This window comes from Anabas testudineus, chromosome 18 (genome assembly GCF_900324465.2).
Source record: "Anabas testudineus chromosome 18, fAnaTes1.2, whole genome shotgun sequence".
In the NCBI taxonomy this organism is placed as follows: Eukaryota; Metazoa; Chordata; class Actinopteri; order Anabantiformes; family Anabantidae; genus Anabas; species Anabas testudineus.
This window is the reverse complement of record NC_046627.1, coordinates 5,497,940-5,509,699: the sequence shown is the minus strand read 5'-3', so window position 1 is coordinate 5,509,699 and position 11,760 is coordinate 5,497,940. Positions and strand designations below refer to the sequence as shown.

Here is an 11,760-nt window from a genome sequence, read left to right as displayed (position 1 = left end):
CACTGATGAATTTATTACTACAATATACAGCATGAAAGGAATCACCGACTCAGCAGAATTTCCTCTTATGGTGCCACTTTAATTGATAACATATTTACAAATGATACTGAAAACAACACAGTGAGTGGACTATTAATTATTGACATTAGTGACCAGTAAGAGTTACCTTAATCTGAGAAAGCAGTTTGTGAAGCTGGGAAACTCTTGCCTAATGTGTCTGGACATTGCTTGTGGTGTCCCTCAGAGGTCAGTGTTGGGCCCCAAACTGTTTATTTCATATTTTAATAATATATGTAAAGTGTCATTGAAGTTGGTATTATTTGCAGATTATTACTATTTCCTGGAGGACGTAATGAAGGAAATGCACAAATTAAAAATATGGTTTGATAGGAATACATTTTCTTTAAACTTGAGCAAAACAATAATCATAATATTTGGAAATTGCAATATGAAGTCACAGACGGGTATACAAGTAGATGGCGTTGACATTGAAAGAGTTCAAGAAAAGACATTTCTTGGGGTAATAACAGACGACAGAATCACTTGGAAATCACAAATATCACAAAAGTACAAACTAAGATCCATTATGTATTAAAGTTATTAAGTTGTTTGTCCATTTTCTGAATATTTTAAATAATTACCTAATTTCTTAGATGTTGTTGACTTTGTTTATTTATTATTTGTTTACTGTATATGTTATATATCATTTTTACATATAAAAAAATAAATCAACAATTAAAGAGCCAACTTAGGAGACTCAGCATTAGAAGTAACGAACAGCTGAAAACGGGCATCCAACGTGACCCATCAACACACAATTCGACTATCCCTGTCAGCTGATTGGCCATACGAGTGACTGAGCCTCAGTGAGCTCTCGCCCTGACCTTCTTCTGAGTTTCAGAACTATTGCCTGTGAAAAATGGATCAGAAACAGAAGATCTCAAACACTGCAAGAAGATGAGCTGAAACTCTGAAAATACACAATTGCAGGTTTGTAAAACACATTTGTAACGCTGAAGAAAGAAGAAAGTATTTTTCCATAAATTCAAATCTTATTTTTACATCAAAACCTTGGTTTTGTTGGGTCATGTGTGCTGATGTAACTGTGAACAGCAGCACTGATGTCTAATAATGTCAGTGGATTGAAAAGAGAAAGAGAGAAAATTCAGAACAAGTCCTCAACATCTGGATCCTGGAATAATCTGAGCTTCATCTTTAAAGAACTGAAAGAGGAACAAGTTTACAAGGAATCATTTAGAACTGGTTCAAGAAGAAACTGATTGAATCAACGAATCTGAAAACGTGTGTGTGAGTGAAAGAGACAGACATGTAGAGACTGAACTATCTGTTCAACAGAGACAACGTTTCTCTGACAGGACGACACTCTCAGTACTACACTGAACACAGAGACACTGAGGAACCAGGAAACCAGAATCTAAACCCGGGATAAAGAGGTTCAGTGAATGTGGTGTTGAAGGTGTGGAGGTGGATCAGTTTGTCAGAGGAGACTCTGTAGAAGGAGAGAGTCCCAGCAGGACAGTCCACATACACTGATACTCTGTTAGAGACAGAGGAGGAGATGAATTCTAATCTTTTATTGTGACAGACATAGTAACCACCATCAGAGCGGATCAGACTCCAGGACTGATCGTTCCATCCAAACCAACAATCTTTACTGTCTCCTTTCCTTCTGATTCCTCTGTAACTCACTGATATATAAACTTCTCCGCTCCACTCGACCTCCCAGTAACAGCGACCAGTCAGACCATTACTACACAGCAGCTGATGACACTGTTCAAATCTGTCTGGATGATCAGGATATGACTGATCCTCCTCCTCCATCCAAATCACCTTCCTGTTGTTGTCAGACAGTCGTAGTTCTCTGTTCACTGTGTTTGTGTCGATGGTGAGTTGACAGAAATCTGATGGAGAGAACAAGACACAATCCAGCTGCAGTTATTAATCTATCATCAGTTTGATGAGGACTCATGACATTAGGGATTTGAATGAGTGATGTGACAGTTTGAAGATGGTTGAATGTTGCTGCTTTGTTTTTATCAGTCTCATTAAAAACACACTTACACTTCCTCAGACCTGGTCTCAACCATCGGACTCCACCAGGCTCCACCCTGAAAGAGGTGGAAGTCAAAGGAAGTCTAGTTCACCTACAGCTTCTGGATATTGATCATTACACACAGACTTTGTGGCTTCATCTGATTTGGTGTCAGATTTGTTGGAGCAGCCAGAGACAGAAAGTGAAAACAGGAGTTGGAGGAGAAAAACATTCAATCACAAACTAATTCTTCAACTGGGAACAACAAGGAGTTTTTCCTCTTTGACAGATTGTAATGATGAAATGAACATGTTCTAGTTCTGATTTACTGTCTCCTATATATGACACAAGATCTCATCATGACAAGATCAGGATCTCAGGAAGGTGAAGATGCTTAAATCATCACTATTTGAGGAGACAGAGACATGATGCTGTGACCTGATTTAATCCTCTGATATTCATTCATTGTCATTTTGTGGATAAAAACTCTACCTATAAAGGTGGATGAATTTCCTGCTCAGTTCACAGAATCTAATGTAACACCTGATTTCATCATGAGGAGATTTGTTCACAAAGTCAGAATGAGACACTGAAGTCAGAATTACAGGAGCTCCCCTCTTTTCTTTGCTGAATGTAAAGTGCTACAGCAAACATTTGTTAGCAGCTGAGAGGAAATGTTTCCAGCACAAAACTACTTTCTGCTGCAGTGTTCATCAACACGACTCCACAGTGAGACACAAACTGATGCTGACACTCATCTAAACAGAATTATTAATCATTAACATCCCTACTTCCTCCTGCATCAGACATTGTCTGTGGCTGCAGCAGGCCTCTCCATACCTGAGAGTGTCCAGTCTCCAGTGTGGATCCTCCAGTCCAGCAGACAACGGCTTCACTCCTGCGGTACCTGGATGATTGTAGCTCAGGTCCAGCTCTCTCAGATGGGAGGGGTTGGAGCTCAGAGCTGAGACCAGAGAAGCACAGCCTTCCTCTGTGATCAGACAGCCTGACAGTCTGCAGACACATAAAACAACAATACTCCAATTTGTATTTTATGGAAGTTTAGTAACATAGAGTGGAAAAATAAACTATTTGAAAAAAAAAAAAAAACTATAAGTGAACTATTTTGACTTTTCTGTTTTGCAGTAGTTTGTCATGAAATGTAATCTGATCTTCACCAAAGTCACAAATAAAAACAAAACATTGTTGACGAAACACTAAGACCTTTGATGTCAGTATTAAACACAATCATTAAACATACGGAGTGATGGAGGAAAAAGTAAATGAAATGTGGAGAGAGCAGTTCTACGGTGTGTCTAATTTGCAATGACAAAATTGCATCAATGAAACGGTCGAATGTAAAACGGCACTTCGACACGCGCCATGCTACCTTTGCATCAAAATACCCTGCGGGAGGCAGCAGAAAGCAGTACCCTGAGCTGGGTGGAAGCTAGCCAGCAGCAACTCCGCGTATGGACCCGGCAAGGTGACTATAATTCCGCTAGCTTTGCTGGATCTTTAGCAATAGTGAGGAACGGAAAACCATTCACAGATGGCGAGTATGCTAAAAAGCTCATGCTGGATGTAGCCAATGAACTTTAGTTTTAGTTGAATTCACTTTTTAAATATATTATATGGCTCTCACTGAAATAAATTTCCAAATATTTTGCTTTCATGGCTCTCTTAGTCAAAAAGGTTCCAGACCCCTGATATAAAGAATGGAGGTGTAGTTTAGAGCTACATGTCTGGTCAATAAAAATATAAAGATCTTCAATGTCTTTATTATGTTTATTTCATAAAGTATTATAAATTAAAACTGTGGTTGTTTATTTGACTTCGAGGAAATTTAGGTCACATATGATGACTAATTTAAGCACAAAATAAAACAACTTTTAACCTTTAAAAACAACATTAACAAAAAAAAATGAAAATTATAAATTCTCTGACTTTAGGAGAACAACCGGATAAAAATGTACTTAGGATAATGAATAAAAACCTGAGAGTTTCCAGTTTACAGTGTGGATTCTCCAGTCCAGCAGACAGAAGCTTCACTCCTGAATCCTGCATGTTGTTGTTACTCAGGTCCAGTTCTCTCAGACTAGAGGACTGGGAGCTGAGAACTGAGGACAGAGCTTCACAGCTTCTCTCTGAGAGGTTACAGCCTCTCAGTCTGAAAAACAGTGATGTTATCATGACAACATTTGTGGTAAAATAGAAGAAAGACAAGTAATAGTAACGTAATTTAGTAAACAAGTAATAAGTTCTGATCTGTTGTTGCAATAAAGTTGCTGTGGATTTAATGATGAACAAATTCCCAAATTCTTTACACTTACACAACTTTCTTGGAGACTTTGACGACTCCCAACACAAACAGAAGATCCTTCTCTGAAAAGTTTAAAGAGTATTTAAATGGATCAAACACGTCCAGCTCTTTTCCTGATGACACCAACATGAAGAGCAGAGCTGACCACTGAGCAGGAGACAGTTTATCTGTGGAGAGACTTCCTGAGTCCAGGTACTGTTGGATCTCCTCCACTAGAGAATGATCATTCAGTTCATTCAGACAGTGGAACAGGTTGATGCTTTTCTCTGCTGAGGGAGTCTTTTTGATCTTCTTCTTGATGTACTGGACTGTTTCCTGATTGGTCGGTGATCTACTTCCTGTCTTTGTCTGCAGACCTCGTAGGAGAGTCTGATTTGTCTGCAGTGAAAGCCCGAGAAGAAAGCGGAGAAACAAGTCCAGGTGTCCATTTGAACTCTGTACGGCCTTGTCCACAGCACTCTGGTGGAGAAGTTTTAGTTCAGGTCTAAACAGTTTGGACCGCAGAGAAGTTGACGGCTCTTCAGACAGCAGATTAACTCCAGAGTTGATGAAGTTCAGATGGACATGAAGAGCAGCCAGGAACTCCTGAACACTCAGATGGACGAAGCAGAACACCTTGTCCTGGTACAGTCCTCTCTCCTCTTTAAAGATCTGTGTGAACACTCCTGAGTACACTGAGGCTGCTCTGATATCGATGCCACACTCTGTCAGGTCTGATTCATAGAAGATCAGGTTTCCTTTCTGCAGCTGCTCAAAAGCCAGTTTTCCCAGAGACTCAATCATCTTCCTGCTCTCTGCACTCCAGTGTGGATCTGTCTCAGCTCCTCCATCATACTTGATGTTCTTCACTTTGGACTGAATCACCAGGAAGTGGATGTACATCTCAGTCAGGGTCTTGGGCAGCTCTCCTCGCTCTCTGGTTTTCAACACATCCTCCAGAACTGTAGCAGTGATCCAGCAGAAGACTGGGATGTGACACATGATGTGGAGGCTTCGTGATGTCTTGATGTGGGAGATGATTCTTCTGCCCTGCTCCTCATCTCTGAACCTCTTCCTGAAGTACTCCTCCTTCTGTGGGTCAGTGAAGCCTCTGACCTCTGTCACCATGTCAACACACTTAGGAGGGATCTGATTGGCTGCTGCAGGTCGTGTGGTTATCCAGAGGCGAGCAGAGGGAAGCAGGTTCCCCCTGATCAGGTTTGTCAGCAGCACATCCACTGAGGTGGACTCTGTCACATCAGTCAGGATCTGATTGTTGTGGAAGTCCAGAGGAAGTCGACACTCATCCAGACCGTCCAAGACGAACACAACCTGGAACAATTCAAACCTGCAGATTCCTGCTTCTTTGGTTTCAGTAAAGAAGTGATGAACAAGTTCCACCAAGCTGAACTTTTTCTCTTTCAGCACATTCAGCTCTCTGAAAGTCAATGGAAATGTGAACTGTATGTCCTGGTTGGCTTTGTCTTCAGCCCAGTCCAGAGTGAACTTCTGTGTTAAGACTGTTTTCCCAATGCCAGCCACTCCCTTTGTCATCACTGTTCTGATTGGTTCCTCTCTTCCAGGTGAGCCTTTAAAGATGTCTTCTTGTCTGATGGTTGTTTCTGGTCTGTCTGGTTTCCTGGATGCTGTTTCAATCTGTCTGACCTCATGTTCATCATTGACCTCTCCAGTCCCTCCCTCTGTGATGTAGAGCTCTGTGTAGATCTGGTTCAGAAGGGTTGGGTTTCCTGCTTTAGCAATCCCCTCACACACACACAGGAACTTCTTCTTCAGATTAGATTTAAGTTCACTCTGACAAACTGCAGCTGAAGTTCCTGAATGAAAACACAAAAAGATGATCAATATAATTTCTAATAAAAACACAGTTTGACAGTTCCATGACCCTAAATGATTCACATTTCAACATATTAACACTCCACATCTTCAGCTCTCAGTAAATGTCTCATTTGTCCATGATGTTAAATGTTTAGAGAAATCCTCTTACTGCTCTGCAGACAGTCAGCCAGCTCCTCCTGCTTCATTCTCCTCAGGAAGTTCAGTGTGATCTTCAGAAATGCCTCTCTGCTGCTCCTCCTCTGCTCTTCGTCCTCACCATCCAACACCTCCTCATCCTCCCTCCGACTCTCTAAGCACTGTCGGTAATCTGGACTCACAACCTTGTGGATCTTCTTCAGCTCGTTCTTCACAAAAGTGACAATGTTCTCCTCCAGCAGCTGGAACAGAAACTATATGAATGACACAATCCAACTCAAATCATGGAGCCAAACATCAGATCCATGTTGGACAGACTGACAATCCACTGGTCTAAAAAGTGCAGCATGGAGATTATTGGGAACACAACAGATGGAAAAGTAGTAGTTGGACATGTACAGACCAGAAATATGGAGTCCAGCTGTGTTGGATGCTGCTGGGCAGACTGACCACTGGGAACCTCTGAGCTCTCCTGGTCCACTCTGTGGAGGAATCATCAAGAATGAGCTCACAGTATGTCTGTCCACACAGAGACACACACAAGGTAAAGGTCCATGAAGACAGATTTGATGTGAACAGTGAATCAGAGACTCCCTGTAGTGGTGAAGCTTTACTGTCACCAGTCACTTTGGTTTAGTCTCAGCAGCTCTGAACAACAGATATCTCTGCCTCCCTCACTGAACAATGCTCAAGTGTTGGAACAAGACATCTAGAGACAGAGTCTGCTTGGATCACACTGGTTGTACTGGGCAGCTCCCAGTCTGAATATGTTGAACTGTGTGAGTATGAGGCAGAGTGCTGCTGCTCACACAATTCACTTTGACTAATTCTGTTACAAACAGACTAACGGGACCAACGAGTAAGAACAAAAAGATACATTTATTAACAAAAAGGGCAGGGGACACAGGGAACTAACCAACACTAACAAAGTATCAACTAAAAGAGACCCGAACACACGGTGGACAAATACCAACAAAGCATAATCTGACAAAGTAGCAACTAAAAACGCACTAACGCGGACAAAAACCAACTAATAAACTAAACGTACAAAGTAACAAACAAAAATCACTGCACAAGGCAGGAGAACATTAGCAGACAGACAAACCAACAGTACAAAGTATCAACTCAAAAAACACAGCGTGAACACAGACCAAACAATTCAAACTGACTAACAAAAACAGACAGGGACCTCACGGACAAACGAACAAACAAACTGACCAGATTTAGCAGTAGTGTGCAGCATGAATGACAGAAGTGAAGTCAATGTGTGACAAACCAGCAATGAGCAGAGGACGGACGGGAGCTTATAAGGTGGAGGGATGCACAGGTGAACTGAATGAGTCAATTAGTCCAGAGTGTGGAGAGTGGGGGAAGAGGAAGTCCATATATGGGTGTGGCAGGAGGGTGAGACACAGAACCAAACATAACAGACAGGGGCAGAGGGAGGAATCGTAACAAATTCACATTTGAACAACTTCAGTGCTTCATTAGTTGGTGGATCCTAAATGAATCTTCAGATGTCAGCTCTGATACTGACACTGGGGACAAACAGTCCTCTACACTGACTTCAACAACATTAGAACTAAAGTCTTCCAACAGGAAGTGAAGAAGTCAAGATTCTTTAAGACATTTGTACCAAAATCTTCATTTGGAGAACTTCAATCACAAAGATTTGATCAGAGTTCAACATTTGTGGTGTTCAGCTGCTTCCTTTGACGTCTGCCTGCAAGTCAGCACTTCATTAGAAGAGGAGCAGCCCCCTGAGACCCTCTACAGGATCAGTGGTTTAGCTACTGGCTGGATGGAGATTTGATCCATGATCAGAGTGTTTGCTGGAAGAATAGTGAAGAAAGCTTCTCCTTCAAATCAACAGTTCAAACAGAAATCAACTTACTCACATCAGAAATATCCAGAAATCCAAAGAACACAACAATTTATCATCAGAGAAAGTTTACATCATATTGTTCAGACTGATTTTAAACTCACAACAACTTACTCTGTGTCTGATGAAGGTTGATGTTTAAAAAGAATAGAATGTTCCTTTGACCGGTCGCTCTTGAAGGACACACAGCTGGGTTCAGGTCCTGGTCCAGGAGATTCTGGTCTTTGATGGGACCTGATAGAAAAACAACTTTGGTGACGCTCACATATTCAGTCAAAGTTTCCTTCATAAATGACAAATAGAATCAGAAGAATAGTAAAAATGTCCTGATGAAATATTCAATTCTAGATGAGACTTGGAGACAGAATCAGTCCGATGGTCTCAGTCATCTCACCTCTGAGCTTTGGTCTGGCTCTCATGGTCCTCATATCGAGGGATTTTAGAGGGAGGGACTCCCTCCTCTCTGTCCTCACACTGATCCATGCTGCTGAATCCACATCCACATCAGCTCACCCACACTTTCTACCTTCATGTGGAGAGGAAACACAATTCATTGATGTGCAGTGAAAACTGAAATCCTCCTTTCCATCATTTCTCCTGGACAAAGATCAGCTGCTCCTCCACTGATTGGCTCTTCTTTCCTCTTTCATATCAGTGTCACTTGAATGCAGTCAGACAGCAGTGGGAGGCAGAGGAAGCTGCCAGCAGCTGCTCTACTTCTACTATCAGTCCACTATGTTGACTGTGGTCAAGTCGGCCGCTCTTCAAACACTGGGACAAATATAAAAATGACTTCTGTTCTGATTTACATTAAATCTGTTCCTTTAAAGGTTTTCCTCAGTAATTTAAAGTATTTTTACTTTCTAAAAACAAGTAAATGAAATTCTTACAAAAGTAAAATTGTTCTTCTTATTTCTATTATTTCACTTTTGTTCATGAAGCTCATTCAATTTAATTGTCATTTAAAAACTAAACTCAGCTCTAATCATGCTAGAAATAAACATTAATTTGGACATTTTAGATCAAAACATCCAATTATTAATTTGATACAATGAGAACTTCAAACAGAAATAAACCTTCTTTACATCTAGAAGAAAACTGGACTAATGATGGAAAATTTAAAGGATTCAAGTGGTAGTAGACAGAGTTTTACAAAGTACTGCGTTCCTGTAGTGTGACTCACTCTGCTGAAGGCAGTGAAAGTACTCCCAACTGGAACTGTAGATTTCTCTAAGGCCGTTGGGACCAGTCCAACAGTCCCATTCACACGGTTCTGCTGTTTCTAGAGGAACAAACTAACATTAGTTAGTGTAAACAGCATCAGAAAGAGGAAAAACACAGACTAACGTCCATTAAAGACATTTTACATTTTACTGAGTCACAACAACAACAGAAGGAGGAAATAAAGTTGAACCAGGAAGAGAGACGAGGTGGAACCAAGGTCCTGGATCGGTACCGTAGTGAAACCTCCTATTAGTGAACTTTATTCTTCATTAGTTCAATGAACGGAACCAAAGAGAAAGAATCAAACAAAGCAAACTTACAGGAGATTCAGACAAAGTGGAGAAGAAGACGACTCTCCGAGAAAAGACTCTGACACAGGTGAGCTGTTACCTGGAATGACGTAGGACAGGTAGGAAGGAGGAAACAGGAGCAGATTTTCACAATAAGAGACAGACTGCTGTGTCCATGTTCCACTACTGACTGAAAGAGTGAACTGTAACTAACAGGACCTGTGGAAAAAAGGAGATTTGTTCTTCACTTAAAGTTTCATTTTTATAACATTAACTGACGACGTCCTTCATCAGTGTGTGTGTGTGTGTGTGTGTGTGTGTGTGTGTGTGTGTGTGTGTGTGTGTGTGCAGCCACACCTTCATGTGTTCACTATAAAATATGCAGTGTGACTGGTCGGACTGAGTCTCAGTCAGAGTAAAGTTCACCTGCTGTCAGTTCTTATAGTAAGTAAGTCAGATATTCATGTGGATGGAACTGGACTGTTAAAGAGACAGAGACTCACAGAGAAACTATCACCAACTATCACCATCACTGTCTTCTGCATCCTCTTCTCTCACACCAACTACCTTCATGTCCTCTCTCACTACATTCATCTTTATAGACGTAGTGAGAGGACATGAAGTGAGTTGATGCAGAGGATAAATGGAGGCAGATGATTCATGTATGTGTATATATATATGTATATTTATCTATTTGTGTAAAACACTTATTTCTGTTCTTTAAAATTAACACTGTACATTGTTACATGACAGCAGGACATTTGTCAGCAGTTTAATCCTATCTGACATTCAAACAATCACAGCAGTGTGTCCAGAGTTTTAGAAGAAGATCTTCAGGTTATAAACACAAACACACAGCAGTGCAGAGTGGTCATCAGCTGTGTCCAGACAGACCTGAGTCACCTCTGACTTCACTGAAGATGTGTAGTAGCACAATCTTTATAAAAGACAAACACATGTTAAAATGTTTTATGATGACATATTGAAATAATGCTTGAGTACTTGTACTGTTGTTCTTCATATGTCAGTAATAGTAAAGAAATTGAAGTGGTACTTCTACTTGTAGTGAGGTACTCTGTAAGGTTTTCATAGTGTGACTTGAGTTTTGGGTTTGTTTACTTCTACCACGTGTGCAGTCTTGTAGATATTAGACTGATTCACCAAAAACATCCTATAAGCAGCTGTCTGCTTCACTTTTATGGAGGTGGACAAACAACCACTTGGTCTTCACTGTTATTTCTATTAAGTACTACTACTACTACTACTACTACTACTACTACTACTACTACTACTACTATTTAATATGATCTCTTCTATAAGTAGACCTCGATTCTCTCCTTGCTGTTGTTTGTCTGATTTTCCTCTGGTCTTCTTCTCTTTCTGTTTCGACAAACAGAAAGTTGTTCATCCAGTTTGTTCCACCCTGTGGAACAGAGTTAAATTTAGAGTAGGTGGAGGTGGTTTGTTTACAGTAACTGCATATTTTTATAGTAAAGACATGAAGGTGTGGCTCCACACACACACACAGATTAAATAATGGTAATAATGGTAATAAAAATGAAACTAAACTTCATCTATAGCTACAGTCACACAAACACTCCTCATTCCTGAATGTAGACTCACAGCATCACTTTGAGACAGGATGCTCCTAATTTTACCAACATTTGGAAACAAACTCCATACTCAAGAGCAAGTACTTGCCTCAAACAGTACTTCATTACAAGTAGAAGTACCACTGGAAATTGTGTACTCAAGTTGAAGTACATAAGATGGTGATAGAAGTACATAAACATAAAAGTTCAAGTGTAGTTCAGATGTGTTGAACATGTGACTCTGACACTAGAGAAACTCAACCTTTAAAAAGGATCAAATATTTATTTAATATTTATCAACTGTTTTTTCCTCTATCTAATAAACAGCTGCAGGTCCAGGTCCAGGAGCAGGTCTCAGTTAGTGGGAACCAGAATATGTCCTGGTCCACAACAAGGACAGGGGTCACGTATCAATAAAAAACGGA

The 11,760-nt window shown here is 40.6% G+C and overlaps 1 protein-coding gene and 1 long non-coding RNA gene across 2 annotated transcripts in view; both read right to left on the bottom strand.

Annotated features, from left to right (window-relative positions):
* Window positions 1-1,381: 1,381 nt before the first annotated feature.
* Window positions 1,382-11,760, bottom strand: part of LOC113168134 (NACHT, LRR and PYD domains-containing protein 3-like) — a 167,734-nt gene continuing 157,355 nt past the window's right edge. Inside the window, exons 13-15 of the mRNA XM_033326631.1 lie at window positions 2,894-3,067; window positions 2,083-2,129; window positions 1,382-1,922 (exon numbers count right to left, since the gene is read on the bottom strand). Coding sequence (XP_033182522.1) covers window positions 1,393-1,922; window positions 2,083-2,129; window positions 2,894-3,067 — 751 coding nt within the window. The 3' untranslated portion in view covers window positions 1,382-1,392. The remainder of the gene's footprint in view (window positions 1,923-2,082; window positions 2,130-2,893; window positions 3,068-11,760) is intronic.
* Window positions 8,708-9,954, bottom strand: LOC113168184. The gene is made up of 3 exons (XR_003299361.2): window positions 9,774-9,954; window positions 9,413-9,511; window positions 8,708-8,755 (listed from the first exon to the last, which is right to left on the bottom strand). It is a non-coding gene; the product is annotated as an uncharacterized LOC113168184 (long non-coding RNA).